The sequence below is a fragment of the Rhipicephalus microplus genome, chromosome 5 (genome assembly GCF_043290135.1).
Source record: "Rhipicephalus microplus isolate Deutch F79 chromosome 5, USDA_Rmic, whole genome shotgun sequence".
Taxonomy (NCBI): domain Eukaryota; kingdom Metazoa; phylum Arthropoda; class Arachnida; order Ixodida; family Ixodidae; genus Rhipicephalus; species Rhipicephalus microplus.
The window spans coordinates 14,725,630-14,743,581 of record NC_134704.1 but is presented as its reverse complement, the minus strand read 5'-3'; the positions used below and the strand labels follow the sequence as shown (position 1 = coordinate 14,743,581).

Below are 17,952 nucleotides of genomic sequence, written 5' to 3'. Positions count from 1 at the left end.
CGCAACGACCTTGTCACTTGCTCCCCAGCGATGCACCAAGAGCCCCTGCTTTCATAAGCATACTCACTACAGCGTTTGTCACCACCTCCTTTCATAAGCTTACTCGCTACAGCGTTTGTCACTCGTTCACTCTGTGCCCCTCCTCCTTTGCAACGACCCCGTCACCTGCTCCCCAGCAATGCACCCAGAGCACCTGCTTTCATGAGCATACTCGCTACAGCGTTTGTCACTCGTTCACTCTGTGCCCCTCCTCCTTCGCAACGACCTTGTCACTCGCTCCCCAGCGATGCACCAAGAGCACCTCCTTTGATAAGCATACTCGCTTTTTTTGTCTTTGAGGACTGCACAATAAATGTGTTTTATGGCAAGGTAAACAGGAGTAAAAAAAGACTGCATTGTAACCAGTCCTGCACTATAACTGTTACATTATAAGTGGTCTATACTGTAGAGGGAAGACTGCTGACTGTTCTGGTGTTTGCTACTCATTGCAGGGCTGTGAGTGGGAATCTTAAGGGGAGATGCGGGTCGAAAAATCGCGTTTTTTGCAAAAATTTCCACTTTTGAGATATTGCTTCTAAAATCATTTTTGATCATTCAACTATCATTTCCCCAAAGGTCATAGCTGAATTCAAACAAGAAAGTGGTAATAAGTCGATCTGCGCTAGTGAAGGTAGCTGCCGAAGTCGCCAATTCACGCATCCGACGGCTATTTTTGAAAATCCGCCACTCGGCAACACGATGACGTCCGCCATCGGGGTTTGTTCGGTGGTGTAGATCAAGGCTCCTTCTAGTGTACAGGCGTCCCCCTGGTTTCGTATTTTAGTGAGGAATTTCACAAAACAGTCGTTTCCAAGTCGGTTTACAGCCAAGCTGCAGCCGCTTCGTGCATCTCTACCGGTCACATGGTACGCTACTGAGGCCGCCATTGGCTACATCTGATCGGCCTGACTCGCTGAGCGCTTGCGACGATCGGCACTTGCCGTGCGTTTCTATGTTTTTCCGAGTTCACCATGGATAACTCGAAGAAGCGAGACTTCCGAGCACGAAAGTTTGCAAGCAAGAACAAGTACCAAGGGCGTCGACGTAAACCGAAGCGCAAAGCAGCGGTAGAAGAATGCGAGCCGCGGGCCACTAGGCCTAATCAAGGCAGCGGGGATACGGCGGCTTGCGGGAACTTTGACAAAATCGACGCCGCGATCAAGTTCATCAGCGCATCAGAAAAAAAAGATTGAACAGTTCGAAAGCGAAAGAACGAAGAGTGTTTGTGGCTCTGTGAGCGGAGTATTTTGTGACATCGGCGCACTGACATCGATGGTAAGCCGTGCTGTTTGTGCAACATGCCACACCGCTGGACTCGTCGTTCGCGACACCGCAAGTAAACGTAAGGGCCTCTCTTCGTTCCTCGAGCTGCACTGTGATAACAGTGAGTGTCCTGAGTCAGTGGTTTCTGCCGCGCATAGTTCGCGGCGTGTTCTGCCGGAAAGACAGCCCACCGATGCCGGTGATGACTGGAGCTACCGAAGCGGCAGCTCGCGCGACAGCTTCGCTGTCAATGTGAAGGTAGTTGTGGCTGCGCGTGCAATAGGCATTTGGCATGAACAGCTGTCGCGTTTTTGCGCTATTCTTGGACTGCCATTACCTATGCATCATAAGACTTTTATTGCAATCGGCAAAAAAGTTCATGCTGCAGCTACCAAAGCTGTGCAAGAAAACCTGGCGAAAGCGCGGATGATAACTAAAGAGAAAGTGGATGGGGCTGATGTTGCTGTCATGTATGATGGCACATGGCAAAAAAGAGGGCACAAGAGCCACAATGGCATCGGCACTGCTGTGTCTGTGGACACTGGTTTGTGCCTAGATTTTCAAGTGCTATCGAATTACTGCCTTGCCTGTAGCCGGCACCAGGACTTGGGTGATGAGGAAGAAATATGGCAAGCATTCCACACACCTGTCTGCGAAAAAAATACAGAGTGCTCCTCTCATGCCATGGAGACTGAGGCAGCTTTGCGCATATGGGGCAGGACATCCTCATACACAACACCATTGCGCTTCACCAAGTTCCTCAGTGATGGGGACAGCAAAGCTTATACCGCTGTCGCTGAGGCCAAGGTATATGGTGAAGCTGTTGTGGACAAGGAGGAGTGCACAAACCATGTGGCCAAGCGTCTAGGCACTGCACTTCGGAAACTGCCAACACGACTTCCACGAGGGGAAAAGCTGACAGATGGCACAATTCAGAAGCTGCAGAACTATTACCGTATTGCAATCACAAACAACAGAGGTGATATTCTGAAAATGCATCGTGCCATCTGGGCCTCATATTTCCATTCATCATCGAGCAACACAGCAGGCAGCCACCGATACTGTCCAGAAGGGGCGACTTCCTGGTGCAAGCATAGGCGAGCCGAAGCGCTTGGGGAGGCCCCACCCGACCACACACCAATCTTGACCAAGGCTCAAGGATTGGCTGTGCTTCCCATTTACAAGCGGCTCACAGATGAAAAGTTGCTGGTGCGTTGTATCCAAGGGAAGACCCAAAACGCTGCAGAATCTTTGAACAGCAAAATCTGGTTGTTGTGTCCGAAGACTAAGTTTGCCTCCCGGACAGCAGTGGAAACTGCAGCTGCTATGGCCGTGTTGTGGTTCAATAAAGGACATTCAAGCTTTGAACACGTGCTAGAGGAGCTTGGTGTAGTCCCACCAGATCAACTGATCACCCTGGGCCAATCCCGCGACCAGAGGAGAATCGAAAGAATGTCTGCGTGTGAAACAGCCGAGGCAAGGGCCCATCGGCGGAACGTGGCAAAGAAAGCGTGCCTTGATGACTCCCTTCTCAAGCGGCGAGAAGGATCCACATATGGAGCAGGACAATTTTAGGTGCTCTAGCTGTGTCCCTTCTATGATATCACCAAGTTTTGTGCAAATCGCACTGTGTAATCATGAGTAAACATATTTACAACTTTCAAATGCATTTTTCTCGATTTCCATTTTGAGGTAATTCTATCATCTTGTGCACAATCTTTTTTAGGCATAAAATAGTCCTATCTTGATGAAATTTTGCACAGAGCTTAATCAGTCACTCTAGAATACAAGTATCTACTTTAGGTTGCATTATACATCACAGATTTTTTGTTACACAACTTGATATACTGATACAGAGATGTAAAATATGCATTCAGTACTTTTAATTTTTTTTTTAAATGTAGCAAATAAATTTTCTGTTTGAGGTACTTTTCTGTATTGTACTGCTCAAGTGCAGCAGAATGAGCCATTTTGCAATTCTGTGTGAAAATTTTCAGTAAGCTTTATTATGTGCAGAAAAAACACTATATTTTGATATCAAAGTTGTAGCAACTCCGGAACTACTATAGCTATCAAAAAAATAATTGCAGTTATGAAATCAGCACTGCAAGCTTTACTAACACCTAAAATTTCAAGGAGCTGGGTTATGGAATAAAAAAAACCTTTTTCGAGTAGCATCTCCCCTTAAATAGATATATTTACTTGCATTTTGCACAACTGTGTAACAGCTGCCACAATGTTCCTTTTCCTTTGCAATGGAACTCGCTGCCATTTTTTATGCATCTTGCAAATAAGAGCACTCGAGGGCTATTTACACATTTTAAAATATTGTTTTAGCAGAATATCTGTATCACTGCTTGACGAGCAAGCAAAGTGGGCGTGGCCTGAAAATTTTATTCGATTCGCCTTACAAGCAGGACTGATGGCAAATTACAAACAGAAATGAAATGAAATAGAGTTTATGTTACACTACCCCTGCTTTCAGGACTTGCTTTTCTTTATGAATACAGCAAAATTAAACAATATCAAAACAGAACAATGTTACCACTCCCAAGCAGTCAATTTAACTCTAGGCTTGCTCCCAAGGACTGATGTGCAGGTGCCATGGGTTACCTTTGTGGACCCCCAGCTTGGCCCATTCCGTGTCCATATCCACCATGTTGCCCACCCATGTGCACCATGCCACCCATGTCCTGTGGGGGGCCACCCCAGGGGCCGCCTGCACCCGGGTGGTGGCCACCCCCCGGAAAGCCGCCACCGTCAAAGCCACCGTAACCACCTCGGTCATCCCTACAAAGATGGGAAGCCAGAAGCAAGAAGTCTTAGGACTGCACCAGAATACGTGCCAGTCCCTATGACATGCATGCCTCATGTCAATCTCATGCTATAGCTGTGAAAGCACACTGAGTGTTACAGGCAATAATGCTCCTCCTTATTAAGCTGCTTACTCAATACATGAAACTATCAAATGCAGGCCAACATGGTCAGCAAACAAAATATGTGGTGCAGAAATGAGGCTGACTGAGGTGCTGCTACATTGAAGACATGGCTCAATGTCAGTGTTTGCAAGGACTAGGGTGTCTGGACGTATTTGCCTATTCTGCTGCTCTGGCTCCTCTTCCTTTCGACTGAAGACAAGCAGAGGCAACAATCTAGCTGTCGTGTCGCTTGCCTGTCACTTTGTACAGGAAGGTCTAATGATAAGTTTCCATTGACCTATTGTTAGGACTCATGCTCTTAGCCATACCTACTGTGTGTGGCACAAATGACGGATAGCAAGAACGCAGGAGGCCTTTCTCTGGCAGTACAAGGTGCACACGCAATGCTTTTTGCCTTGTCTTCAAGCCACTTTTGGTATATCTAAAACTTGAGATCATTTCATTCTTTCTTTTTTACTTTCATTCTTCTTTATCTGAACCATATCCTTTCTATTTTATTTTATTCTCCGTACCCAATATTCCCAGTGCACACAGGACCCTTCTGGAGATTAGCATGAGAAAGCGCATTGGCGCGTCAGATATACTTGGAGCAATGGCTCACAGTGCCCTGTGGCTCGCTACAGATGAAGCCCCAACAATCTGTTAATCTCTGGGCGTATGTGTCCCCGCAAGTTAGAGTTTTGTGCTTTCAATAAAGCCTGGCCAAAGGGTGATTTTCCACCGACATGTTGCTAACATGGTATGGTGACTTAGGTGAATGCACTGCATAGCAGTGTTGCTTCAAGCTGAATACGAAGTCACGTAAAAGAGAAATAAAGGGGCATGACAGCAACAGAATTTGTCGTTCAGAATATTTTGCAAATACATGGAGAGTCACTATGCACAGACTATAATGAAATATTTTGTCCCTGCTAGCCCCCCCCCCCCCCCCAGGAAATCTTGTATTTTTGTGGATCCTCATAGCACAAGTTCATGAGTGGTCCATTTACAAACTTTAGCCTAACCTATTCCCAAATAGACAGTGTTTGTCATAGCCATGAAAACTGGACTACAACAAGCAATATTGTGCCTTCCTACGCTTAGCACCTCCATTGCCTGCGCAAATATATCTTATAGCACTTAAAGCCAAGCATGTTTAACGAAAAGTTAAATGGCAGATCAATAATTCATGCCGACACCACCCAAACCAACACCAATCGCATGCAGATTTTCATGCACAATGCCAGCGTCAGGCAACCAACTGTAACTGAGTGTAGGAAAGATGATGCTTTCCCCAACAGTTAACAAATAAAAAACATACCACAGAAAAAATGTAGTAAAAATAATTCACACAATATGCGACACAAAAGCCCGTCATTTAAAAAGTACGCAGGCAGTAGTTTCCCAAACCATGCAAGTGCAGTGTTCTGCTCATAAGTAGGCAGGCAAAAGGTGTGCTCATGAAATGACAGACTCACCAGTCTCGCCGCATCCGCTTCACAGGCGGACTCATATCGTGTCTTGCAGGACTATAACGGTCACTTCGGCTCCTCCGAACATCATAGTCCCGATAATCACGGCGGCTGCAAGATGTGACTAACTGTTGACTTGACTTACAAAACAGCACATTGAGCCGATTTGAAAACAAGTGCATTCCAAACAAAACAGACATTAAAAAAATGATTATTGAAATAACTAGGAATGTTCAAGTAACTCTTTCATTCTAAGTGGTTGATGCCTCTGACATGCGTTTTAGTATAACTTAGCAATGCTTTCACTCAATTATGTTTTCTGCTGTCACTCACTTAGACGGTAAACACCAAGAGCACAATAGGGAGTTTTCGAACAGAGTAGGCAAACGCTATTCGTTGCTATCGCTGCCACTGTGCATGCATTGTAAAGCTAACCACTGTAAGTGTTTGCGGTCTGCACGCAAAAAAAAAAAAAAAAAACGAAATAGCATGCGGCCCACGAGGCAGGCGAAGCCTTTTTGCGGTGACTAGAGCACATGTCAGAGTTTGCGTGGGACAAACTCTTTTGAAAGCTTGTACGGCGCCGATTCACAACGCTATGCCCGCAACTTAGTGTAGGATATTCGAAAAATCCCTTACGTGCAGCTCAAAATGCTTAAACAAGTAAAATTTGGATAGAAAATAATTGAATAGAATCTGTGAGGATCTATAAACTCTCTCACGTCTCTTGATGCTTGGCTTTCCCTAAAATATACAAAAATGTTGGTAGTGGGGTTTTGTTCCCAGCTTTGAAGAGATCTTATGTGTGTTTGCGAGTCCTACCAGACCACATGAATAACTCAGGTGAGGGGGAACTTACTTCCCCTTTGTAGGTTGTTAAATGCGCCACTCGACAAACATGAAGGTCTTCCAGTTCGGATTCAAAGAGACACTAACATGAGAGAATACAATCACTCGGATGATCTTCGGATAGCAACAGTGAACCAGTAACTTCAGCATCAATCTTGACATTGGATGAACAATGTCCTTACATGTCATCAGCATCCTTACATGGTGAGTTGTTCCTCTGTACGTACCTTTCTTTTATGCACTTCAAAAAGCCGACATGATTGTAATGAAGTTGCATTAAATGTCTCCTTGCACTATCTCAACCGTGCACTGTACCCCTGGTTCCGTAGAACATATAAGAGCTTACAAAATAATTATGTCATCCTATTCCATGTCATTGCTATAAAGCACCATGCGAAACGTGCAGCACCTACACATGGCGCAAATGTCCGCTGCACCATTGCTCCGCCAGTGCCACTTCAGTTTTAACTGGCGTGCTACGAATCATCATCTCTCCATCAGCTACGCCTGCGTTATATCGAAGTGCATGTGCATGAAGGCAACAGGCTCAACAAAACATGTAGGCTTTCAGAAAGTTAACAGTGCATAATTATTTTGGAGAATGCAGAGAAAAAGATTTAGATTTACGCACTCAATCATGTTTTTGATGTGACAGAAAGCACGGGCGTGCAAAAAGGTGTTTTAACAGGGCGAGCGAAACTGGCATCTGCTCAGTACACAAGGTGCATCAGGAATTATTGCAAGAAGAATTCTTATTACTCCGTACAAAGCTATTGTCCTGTGATAGTGCACAGCAGGAAAATTTTGACTTTGTGTGTTATACAATAGCACAACACATAAAACAAGAATATGCGTAGAAAAAAATTTTTATTGCTTTCCGGGATAGAAATATGCACAGAGACTGGTCCTGCTTGAATTCCGGGCAGAGTATGCAACAAAAACATTACCCTTAATTACTATTTTATTTGCACCAAATCAACACCATGCCTGCGAGCACAGAAGAGCCTAATGATGTAGGAGACTAGGCTGGCTAGCATCTACATGCTAGAACATGTATAGTTAATAATCTCATGAAATATGGTAGATAAGTATGCCCCGTCGCGGTGGTCTAGTGGCTAAGGTACTCGGCTGCTGACCCGCAGGTTACGAGATCGAATCACGGCTGCGGCGGCTGCATTTCCAATGGAGGCGGAAATGTTTAACCCCGTGTGCTCATATTTGGGTGCACGTTAAAGAACCCCAGGCAATCGAAATTTCCAGAGCCCTCCACTGCAGCATCTCTCATAATCATATGGCGATTTTGAGAGGTTAAGCCCCACAAATTAATCAATTATGGTAGATAAGTCGTTATCGAAAGCACAAATAGCGTCCTTGAAAGAGGAAGTGTTTACATATGAAAAATGCAGAGGGACGAACTTGCGGAAGAGCACCGTGAAGGGAGCTCCCGTGGTGGCTGAATTTTGTTATGTGGACCACAACAACAGAACAAGAGCATAAATTTTAGATTTAGATTTGTGCAACGCAAAGCGTTGCGTTACGGATGCGTCGTACAGGTGCTCCAAAAGTAAAACGAAGCACGTGAGCAATGGCCAAGCTACGCAAAAGTGAATGCCAGCACGCTCCATCAGAGAAGTGATTTTATTCTTCTACGGAAATGTGGCAAAAGGTGCTGCTATCTTTTTCGTATAAAAATAAAGAACCGCTTTCCTGATGGAACACGCTGGCGCTCATGTTTGCGTAGCTCGGCCACAGCTGCGTGCTCCGTCTTACTTTTGGAGCACCTGTGCGCTCACCTCTTGTGGGCTACCGGTAGGTGACCAACGATAACGCTACGCCCGAAATACTCGCAAGCTTTGCGTACGGTATTCTTAAACTACGACTGTGCCGCACATATAAAGTATGTCGTTTTGTTGATTGATATGTGGGGTTTAACGTCCCAAAACCACTCTATGATTATGAGAGACGCCGTAGTGGAGGGCTCCGGAAATTTAGACCACCTGGGGTTCTTTAACGTGCACCCAAATCTGAGCACACGGGCCTACAACATTTCCGCCTCCATCGGAAATGCAGCCGCCGCAGCCGGGATTCGAACCCGCGCCCTGCGGGTCAGCAGCCGAGTGCCTTAGCCACTAGACCACCGCGGCGGGGCGTATGTCGTTTTGTTGTTCAGTGGTTTAGAAGCTCGAGCTCATACCGGGCGGAATCTCTGAGGGTCCAAGACAGAGCAGAAAATCGCTAACTTGTTGTACCAGCGTCGAAGTTTTTTTTTTTTTTTTCGAAATCGTGCAGTAGTTTCGCGCACGCTTCACGGATGCTGAAAACGCACGAGCTTACCGTTCTGGCCAATCGTCCCGTCCGCGGCTGCGGTCATCACGACGTTCCTGGTAGTCGCTCCGTTCTCTCCGAAACTTGTCCCTCCCCCGCCGCCGGTCGTACTCGTCGTCACTGTCTCCCATGTTCTGAAATGGGGGATGATAAATTGCACAGCCGCTTTAAATACACAGTGCGTCGTGACCGCGTCATTGCGCTGGCAAAACACACTTATACGTGGCGCATTATTTCAAGACAAAATTACAAAAGCAAGCTCAAATTCTCACGTGAACTTATAACGCACATTAACCACAATCGTGAAGGAGTAAACGTGTTCGTTTTACGCGACCAGAAGTGCCAAGCCGGAGCCATTTTCTTTCCGCTCACCGTTGGGGTCGAGGCCACAATGTGCCGCGCAGGCACCACTAAGCTACTGACCTGAGATTCGCACTCTAGGAAGTAGAACTGCGTTAAGAGATTCTAGAGCACGAAAACAACACGCTTGCAGTCAAACTGATAGTAAAGTGAGCAAAATTAGACACAAACCTTAACACAAATCCCGGCAAACGGGCGCGCAACTATAAGACTTTTCAGATGGCTACTGAACGGGCTTGGTGACTACGTACACGCATCCAGAAGTAGCCGACCGTACCACGTTGAAAAAAAAGTGACTCAAAAATAAGTAATAACTTACTACAGATATTTTAAGGTTTATACGAAGTCAAACTAAAAAACAATTGTTCATTTATTTGCATCACTAGCAACATCAGCAGTTTTTGTGACGTTTTCAAAGTGACGTTTTATGATGTCATAGGCTTTGAGATGACACATTTTCGCTCGTCACAATCTCGGAGGTTGTGATGACGTAAACCTGACGTAGAATTCAGAAGGTTCGTGGTACAACCGCAAAGCGGCGTTAGCGTTGCTGCCGCTCCCTGGCTGCAAGGCGTGGCGAGAGCGTTGCGGAGAAAGCAAAATATCATCAGTGCGGCAGCAACATCGGCATAAATACAATACATCTCTCTGCTCCCGCGCTTGCGGCTTGCAGCGCGTGCTCCCTTCCTCCGTCGCTTCCCTTCGTCTGTGCGTCTCTCTCCCCGCACCTCGATAAAGAGTTGCGCTCTTGCTTTGAGCTCGGCAGCTGCGAGTGAACCGTTGGAGGGTGAGCATCGTGAGAGCGCGTTCCTATTTCGCAGGGCTTCCCCCGTACTCGGAAAAACGCTAACCCTGAGGGCATACAAAATAGGCATCCCCAGTCAGCTGTGTTTCCATAACAAAGCAAAGGACAACACGACGCGAACGCTGAGAGGCGCATTGCTTAACACAGCGGTGCTCTGGATACTAGTGATCGGCAGCGTGCTTCAGCATCTTCGCGACGAGTCGCCATGCCCCAGCAACAGCAGCACAACCCGGAGGTGGTGGTGCGTTACGGACTGGACTCGTACGTGCCCGCTAGCGACCTACGGCCGGAGCCGGGCGATATAATCGAGATCGATCGCACGCTTTACGCTCACTGGGCGCTCTACGTGGGCAACGGCGATGTCGTGCACGTGGTGGGCCGCAATGAAGAGGACATCCCCACGGACTTTGCGTACGTGCACCTGAGCAAGCTGACCGATGTGGCCGGTTACAGCGGGGTGCGCGTCAACAACAAGGAAGTGCGCGCCAAGGAGCGCAACCTGGTGCCTTCTTCGGTGGCCGAAACGCTGGAGCGGGCCTACGCCATGCTCGACCGGGAAGTAGAGTTCAACTTCCTCACCCGGAACGGGGAGTACTACGCAACGCAATGGAAGTTCGGCATCGGATGGAGCGACCAGGTGAGGCCACTGTTGCCGTGCGCTCGGAGTCGTCGAGGCTGACCGCGTTTTCGCCCTCCGCCGTCCCGCTTCCTGCGTCCCCTCGGTCACCGGGCTAAACTCGTTTTGCTTCTCCGCAACGGCCCCGCCGCTGCGGCAAAGCGATTTCGACACAGCTAGCCGCGTCGAGGCCGTATGCAAAGTGTGCGCGAACCACTATTGACTGACGCGAATGCTGTAAAGCATCGCCTACCACTTTCGCCGCACAATTACGCGCAATTAGGCGTAGAGCTAGCCCGGACTGCTTTGCAGTGTGACCGTGCGCAGCTTGATGAAAAATTCCTGTAAAGGTGGCTTTTGAACACAACGCCCACAGGCTAAGGACTGGAAAGGATATTGCAATGACCGCTCTATGGACGAATCTAGCATAACGGGTTCCTGCGGCGTGCGAGACCAGTGATTGTCCAGATCGTTTGCTTCGTTCTCAGTTAGCTTGCTATGCAAAAGAAATCCCAGTTCTTCATAACGCGGTACCAGCCTCCCGAAGGGCTTGCCAGAAAAAAAAAAATGGTCGAGTAAAACCGCAGAATGGTCACTTAAAAAGTTCGCCGTTGTAGCAGCCTGATTATTGGGGTCACAGCATTGAAGAGTATTTCCCCGTGCCTGCATGCAAGTACGGCGACCCCTTTACGCACCTTCGAAGCCCCGCGGGCTGCGTGGAGGGGGCTAGCTGCGAGGGTTCGCTAACCTCGCCTTTCTCCTCTCTTGACGTGCAGGCCACCGTGACGCTGAGCGTGATGAAGCCTTGGGCGAAGAACATCCAAGCGGGCCACACGTATTTCCTGGCAGGACTGCAGGCCGTCTTCGCAACGCCGACCTCAGCGGCCATCGCTAGGATAGCGCCCAGCTCGCCGAGGACGCCGCAGAAGAACGCTCCCACAAGCGTCGCCTGAACGCGGTGGCGTCGCGTACGGACGATCATTCGATCGCCTGCGTTGTGTGCGCGCACCGAAGAGGACGCTGTTCGCGGCGCGTAAAGACTGTGTGTACAAAGTCAATCCGTTTTGTTAGTGTACCTCGAAGAAACCGTTGTTGGAGGTGAGGTTTTTCGCGTGCATAGAGAAATATGCCGGGGCACGATCTCAGCGGGACGTTCTGCCCCGGCCACCGATGTTCTGTGGGTGCCTTCCGAGAGGGCATATGTATTGTCGCGAACGGAAGAAAAACGACCACCTTTCTTTGAGTGTGTTGCCCTGTTGGCGACAGTTGTTGGCAGTCAGATCTGTGATGCAGGGTACGCGAAGTTGAACGAACAAGTGTGACTTTTTTTTTTACTTTTCTACCGTTCCTTTTTGGAAAAAGTAAGCTTTTTGTATTTTTTTTTGTAGGTCACGTTTACTGCCCCGGCCAAATTACGCTGGCGTTCTCGCTCGATGTTGTAGTCCGGACCTTCAGACTTTGCACAAAGTTTCATATACATAGACTTTTGAGAAGTTTGGGCAGCTGTTTCGATTCCGCTCGTAAGTTATTCCGCGTGACACTGTCAGAGGCAGAAACTCGATGCGCGAGGTTAGGACGAGACCATGAAAGACTTGAAGAGAGTTTTTGTCTTCCTAGTCATTATTTTCTTTGTGCAAAGCACGAAGTACCATTTTTGTTCCGGTAACAAAAAAAAAACACGGTTACCGTGCGTTATTTTACAAAAACGATCACAAGTTTTAAGAAATAATCATTAGTGCTTCAATATATTTTTTTCTTATACAATTAGGTCCGGGCGAACTTCAGTACGCACGGATAGAAAAAAAAAAATACGACTCCGCGAGTGCTCTTGCTCAAGGGAGAAAGTGCGTTGTTGCCAACTGCCTCGATTCAGTTTCTGCCATAGGTATTTCCATTTCTCATGTTCATGTGTGACATTCAGGGACGCCATTCTATCACTGTACATATCCCATGCTTGTTAGTGTCTGTAAATAGCACCACAATCACGTGCTGTTTCCTCGCAACGTTTGTATGTAGTCCGCACTGTACTGGTGGCCTTGTCACAACAGCTTCTTAACTCAAAGCTAACTTAAGAAAAATTTAAATGAGCACCCGGAGCTTCTCGCTCGGTGCATGTATATTTTGTTTCCTTACGAATAGTGAGCTACAGTCGCAGGCTTTACGAGTATACAGCGAAGCCGAGAGGGCGTTTTTCCAGCAAATCAAATTTAGGGCACACATGTCCCGGATCAACCGGTATGATATCGAATGGCCACTGCCCATTGCGTCGTTCGTACGTGAAGCCATCGGTAGAGAGGCTTCCGTAGAGATTAAGTAAATCTCTTGTTCCATAAAAGAAAAAAGCATTTAGAGAAACAAAGAACTGCGTGATGGCGCTCACGCGACGATATTTTATTCTGCCAGAACACAACTTCGCTACCATATTTTTGTGCCAATGTGCCACAACGATCTCTGAAAAGCGAAGGAAGAGATATGGTTCAAAGTGGAGGGAAAAAAAAAAAGGTGCGCATAGGACAGAATAGCAATATTTTTCGAGACCTTTCGACAAGTGTGGTCCAGTTACCTGTGATTGTTGTATTTATTTTGTTTTCTTCGCTCCATCCCGGTTCTATTAATTTAACTTGCAGCGTCGAGATGTTTTCAGCGCCTTATGGAGTATGCCTCTTCTGTTTTCTTTTTTTTTGCGATTTCAGAAACAAAAAAAGAGCTGCTTGGGATGTCGAGTGATATCGGAAAGTGTGTGCGCGTATGCAAACGCGATTTGTTGTGATCACCGACTGGCGAGTCGAGTTGTGGCGCCAAAGTGTGCCAGACCTTTTAGAGGATGTGTTCTTTTCTTGCCGCGTTGTTCGTGAAAGATGGGAGAGGGAAGCCTTTGCCTGTGGGGGACACTCTGTTTTCTGACGTGTAATGTGATGCTCTTCCTGGGCAAAGCTTCCCTTCCCGATGTTACCAGTTGCGAAGCAACGCCTCGCTATCCACCTCTTCATTGTGGCCGCTTGAATAGGCTACAGCAGCTCGCTTTTCACAATAAATTTCGGGTTTCAGCGTCCCGAAACCTCGATATGATTAGCAGCTTGCTTATTAGCGACCAAGCAAAAATGCCACTGTTGTAAACTAAGCGCCGATGATTCGGCATTTACAGCGCGAGTTTATCTGTTATAGATGGTGCTAGAGTTATTAAGTTTGATGGCATCTGTGGCGGCTCTGCAACTGGTACAGCTATCATAAACGCTTTGCTTTCTGAGGACCACATTTTTCGTTTTTTCTTTTTCTGTCCAATAAGTGCGTCGCAGCTCTCTGGGCGATACCTGTCGCGGCGGGACGCAAATGAAAAAAAAAAAACTATGTAGAAGACAAGGCTCTTCAGCATTTTTACCTACCATTACCAATTAAAAACAATCCGTTTGTTCCTGCGCTCTCGTCCGTGACACAAGCACGGGTTGCGAGAACAACCTGCCTATTCTTTTTTTTATTCAAATCTCCTCTCTTGTTTGTACATACGTGTTCACAGCGCGCAATGTGATCATTATCACCGTCATCGTCACGATATCACAACCACTACCGCTTTCAACCCGCCCTGTGTTTCTTTTTTTGTACATAAAACGCGATCTTTGAGTTATTATAAATTGTTTCGCGAGATAAGAAAATACGATTGCTTTAATAAAGGAGCGTTACCAGAATCTTGTGTCGATTGTTCTTATGCGAAAAAAAAAAAATCCCTGCGCAAAGCTATACGCCTCTCGGTGCAGTACAGCTGTCGCAGCGGAGACAGTTCTTTGACACTCGGGGTACGCCGAGGACATTTCTCCCTTTTGTTCTCTAATCTAGATTGCTCTTTGACGGTTCAGAGATGTGCCTTCGAGGCACGCTCTATTTTTGTTTTGCCCGTCTTCTTTTTTTTTTTTTTTACTCTCTGTCGGTGCGACTGTCTCGGAATTTCAAGAGGTTTATAACCGGAGCCCTCGGCACCTTCAAAAGACGAGGCGTGAGTCAGGTGACTTTTGCCCTCGGCCTTCTGTCGGCCTGCTGCGGAGCTTCGCTTGAATCTGCGCCTCGTCGGTTTTCGTATCTCAGTGGAGTGTTCAGACGTCACTCGCATTAGGCAGTGCACCGAAATCTACACTATGATATATATTATATCACACAGCATATAATGCGAGTTTCGATTAACTTATTCAGACCAGGACGCCGCTCAAGGATTACATTGTTATTATATCTCATTCTTATTTCCGACTAGTAGGTTAGAAGCGGCAAAAGAATCATTTTGCTTGTTTGAGTGTCCTGCCTATAAACTGAAGCCAGTACAGGAGTATTAGATACTCAATGCGCCGGATATTTTCACACAAACAATATTTATTAGCCAAGGCAACTGGACAATATAATAACCATCGTGCAATGCTATGGCATTGCGATGATACTGCGAACGTGTTCAAGGCAACTCGCAGTATTCAATGTGCATTACAATAAGACTTCCCTCGTACGTGCTCACACATTGATCTAGGTATAAACTTGGTACCAACTTTAACAGGACTTGGCAGGAACAACTAATCAACTTAATTTGTCGTTTGTGTTCACAGTGGGTCTACTTTGTATATTTCGCATTCCATACATGCGATGGACGTATTGTGTAATGATTTATATTATTATATGTGGGTTTTAACGTCCCAAAACCACCGTATGATTATGAGAGATGCCGTAGTGGAGGGCTCTGGAACTTTCGACCACCTGGCGTTCTTTAACGCGCACCCAAATCTGAGCACACGGGCCTACAACATTTCTGCCTCCATCGGAAATGCAGCCGCCGCAGCCGGGATTCGAACCCGCGACCTGCGGGTCAGCAGCCGAGTACCTTAGCCACTAGACCACCGCGGCGGGGCGACGTATTGTGTAATAATGCAATTTGAGTAATGAGCAGAATAGTAAAATTGTATCGGCGAGATAACCGTACACAGTTCGTATTTGGCCACTCTGACTGGTTCAGCAGCTCATCTCTGTTGGCTGTTACCCGCCAAAAATTCATTATTCAAAACTGACCGAAGTCGTGCAAACAGCTGTTAGTGTCTTGACAGCACCCGAGTAGTTTTCTCCTCGCTGGCGTATTGATGTAGATACACTTCGTTGTGTTCTCCATACCGCCAGAGCTACTGAAGCTCACGCCAGCTTGATACATAAAGGAGAAATAGTCTCCTCTGATGAGAGCAACTGTATATGACATCGGTACTTGTTATGCAAGTACCGACAGCGACACTACGCGATGTGACATCGACGACAAACCCCCTAAAAACAAGCACGCCATGGTTGATAAAGCGAATGTGACAAATATGCCAGGTCTGCTCACCGAAACGTCGGTCAGGCAATCTTCAGCACCTATTGCTGCTCATAAGACCTCTTGTAACATGTGCGAATATTTTTTTTTTCAGTTTATATTTACGTTTTCTTCGAGCACTACAACTTTACCTCTCTTTTTCCTTTTATAGTACTTAATCATTGTGTTTCCTTTAAAGGCACCTCTTTCTCATTCATAGGTCCTTACTTATAGCCCTTTTTTTTTTGAAACGTTACCGCATTTGCACGACTCCCGCGTGCCCTAGCTCTATTGTAACGGACAGGTAATGTTGGATTAGGAAAATATAAGGAAATAAATTCACATCAATTTTGCTTTTGAGCCCAGCCCCAATGCGCACAGACATTTGAAGGCTACATTTAGCGATTAACAGTGCACGTTAGAACCATGTAAACACGTCTATTTTCCGCTTTCAATGTGGTCTATTTGCGTTTTTGCGTTAATGCCTGGCAAACCTATAGCCCGCAATCACATTTTATAGCTTTCGCACAAGCGAATGACACGTGATCAAAAGCAGTGCTTTCACAATGAGCGCAAATTATGAAAAAGCTGCAAAGAAAGGAAAACAATGGCACAGAACCTTCTCAGGAGAGAGCGAGAGAAAACATTTAATGACAAATGGCTCTTCGAATACAACGCTGTTTAACATTCGCGCATTCCCCTTGTTCCTTCCTATATTGAGGTTTTACGGCCCAGAATCACGATATGATCATGAGAGGCGTCGTATTGTAAAAGGCTCCGGGAATTTCGACCGTGAAATCTTTAACATGCACTGAAATCGTACTGTACGAGGGTGCATCATTTCGCCTCCATTGAAATGTGACAGCCTCGGCCGAGATCGAATTCACGACCTTCGAGTCGGCTACCCAAGCACCATAATCACTGATCCACCATGGCGGAACCCCCCCCCCCCCCCCCCCGCTGTATTTTGGTGGAGATAATACCAATTACTGTTTTTTTTTTTTTCGACGACGCATATTGTATAATCCGCTTTCTATAAGCTTTCAGCTATTGCTTACCGCCATAAAGTAAACAAACTCGACAAGAGCGCAGTTATGAATGCAAGCTTCTCCACTTGAATATCAGGCGTCTACATGACAGACTTGAAGCGCGAGCAGCTGTAGTGGGAGCAGAAGCTGCTATCTATACTAGGCAGGCTTGGCTGTAAACTAGTACGCTGTTCGCGAAGTGTCGCGAATCGCTTCTCGCGATGTCTTCGCTTCGGAAGCCCTTAGAGATTCCTGACTAAACATCTCGTATAGTTTACGGCTTCACTCTGCTATGCTGAGCGAGAAAGAAAGAAAAAAAATGAGCGGATGAGGAAGGTTGGGAGATCGAGCAGACGAGTGTCTGTATAGGTTGCTGGGGATGCACTATAGAAAAAAGGGAAAGGAGGAGTAGAAACAGGGTCGGAGTGAACACAGCGTGCACGCGTCGGTATTTCGTATTTCAATTACAATGAAAGTGCTCGACAGAACTTTCGCAGTGCAAGCTGATAGTACAGGTGTTAACTGCAGCCTTTCCTGTGGATGAATCACAATTGTCTAATTTCAGTGATCGGTTTATTGAAAGGTTACGTCTTACGTGCGCGTGCTTGCTGTGTCTCAGAATAGTTAAGCGCTAGAGTAAATGGAAGCTACGAGTCGCTTGTTTGCCACCATAGACAGGAACAGAACGTCGTACTGATACCGTGGAATCACAGCGCCTATTGCCAAGGGCAATAGGCGCTGTGATTCCACGGCTGTGATTCCAGCACTGTGATTCCAGCGCTGTGATACTAGACACTGTCCGCCATTCTGGATCAGTGGTTACGGTTCTCCGCTGCTGGTGCGAAGGTTGTGGGTTTGGTCCCGGCCATGGCCGTTGCACTCAGTGGCGAATCGAGAGAGGTGGGGGGGGGGGGGTAAGCGCGATTAGCTCGCCCCAAAGCACGTGTCAGCACCCCCACCCCCCTTTTT

The 17,952-nt window shown here is 46.8% G+C and overlaps 2 protein-coding genes across 8 annotated transcripts in view; one reads left to right on the top strand and one right to left on the bottom strand.

Moving 5' to 3' along the window:
* Positions 1 to 17,952, bottom strand: part of Ars2 (arsenic resistance protein 2) — a 139,874-nt gene that overhangs the window by 46,624 nt on the left and 75,298 nt on the right. For 4 of the 7 annotated variants that reach the window (XM_075894891.1, XM_075894890.1, XM_075894888.1 and 1 more), the window contains exons 2-4: positions 8,876 to 9,000; positions 5,699 to 5,803; positions 3,916 to 4,092 (exon numbers count right to left, since the gene is read on the bottom strand). In XM_075894891.1, coding sequence (XP_075751006.1) covers positions 3,916 to 4,092; positions 5,699 to 5,803; positions 8,876 to 9,000 — 407 coding nt within the window. Of the gene's footprint in view, positions 1 to 3,915; positions 4,093 to 5,698; positions 5,804 to 8,875; positions 9,001 to 9,238; positions 9,259 to 9,397; positions 9,480 to 17,952 lie in introns of those variants that run through there. The other 3 variants (XM_037426115.2, XM_075894892.1, XM_075894893.1) reach the window with 3 other exon arrangements.
* On the top strand, positions 9,944 to 11,980 carry LOC119174968 (phospholipase A and acyltransferase 3). The gene is made up of 2 exons (XM_037426120.2): positions 9,944 to 10,668; positions 11,424 to 11,980. Exons 1-2 carry the CDS (start codon positions 10,237 to 10,239, stop codon positions 11,598 to 11,600), a joined length of 609 nt encoding a protein of 202 aa, XP_037282017.1. The 5' UTR covers positions 9,944 to 10,236; the 3' UTR covers positions 11,601 to 11,980.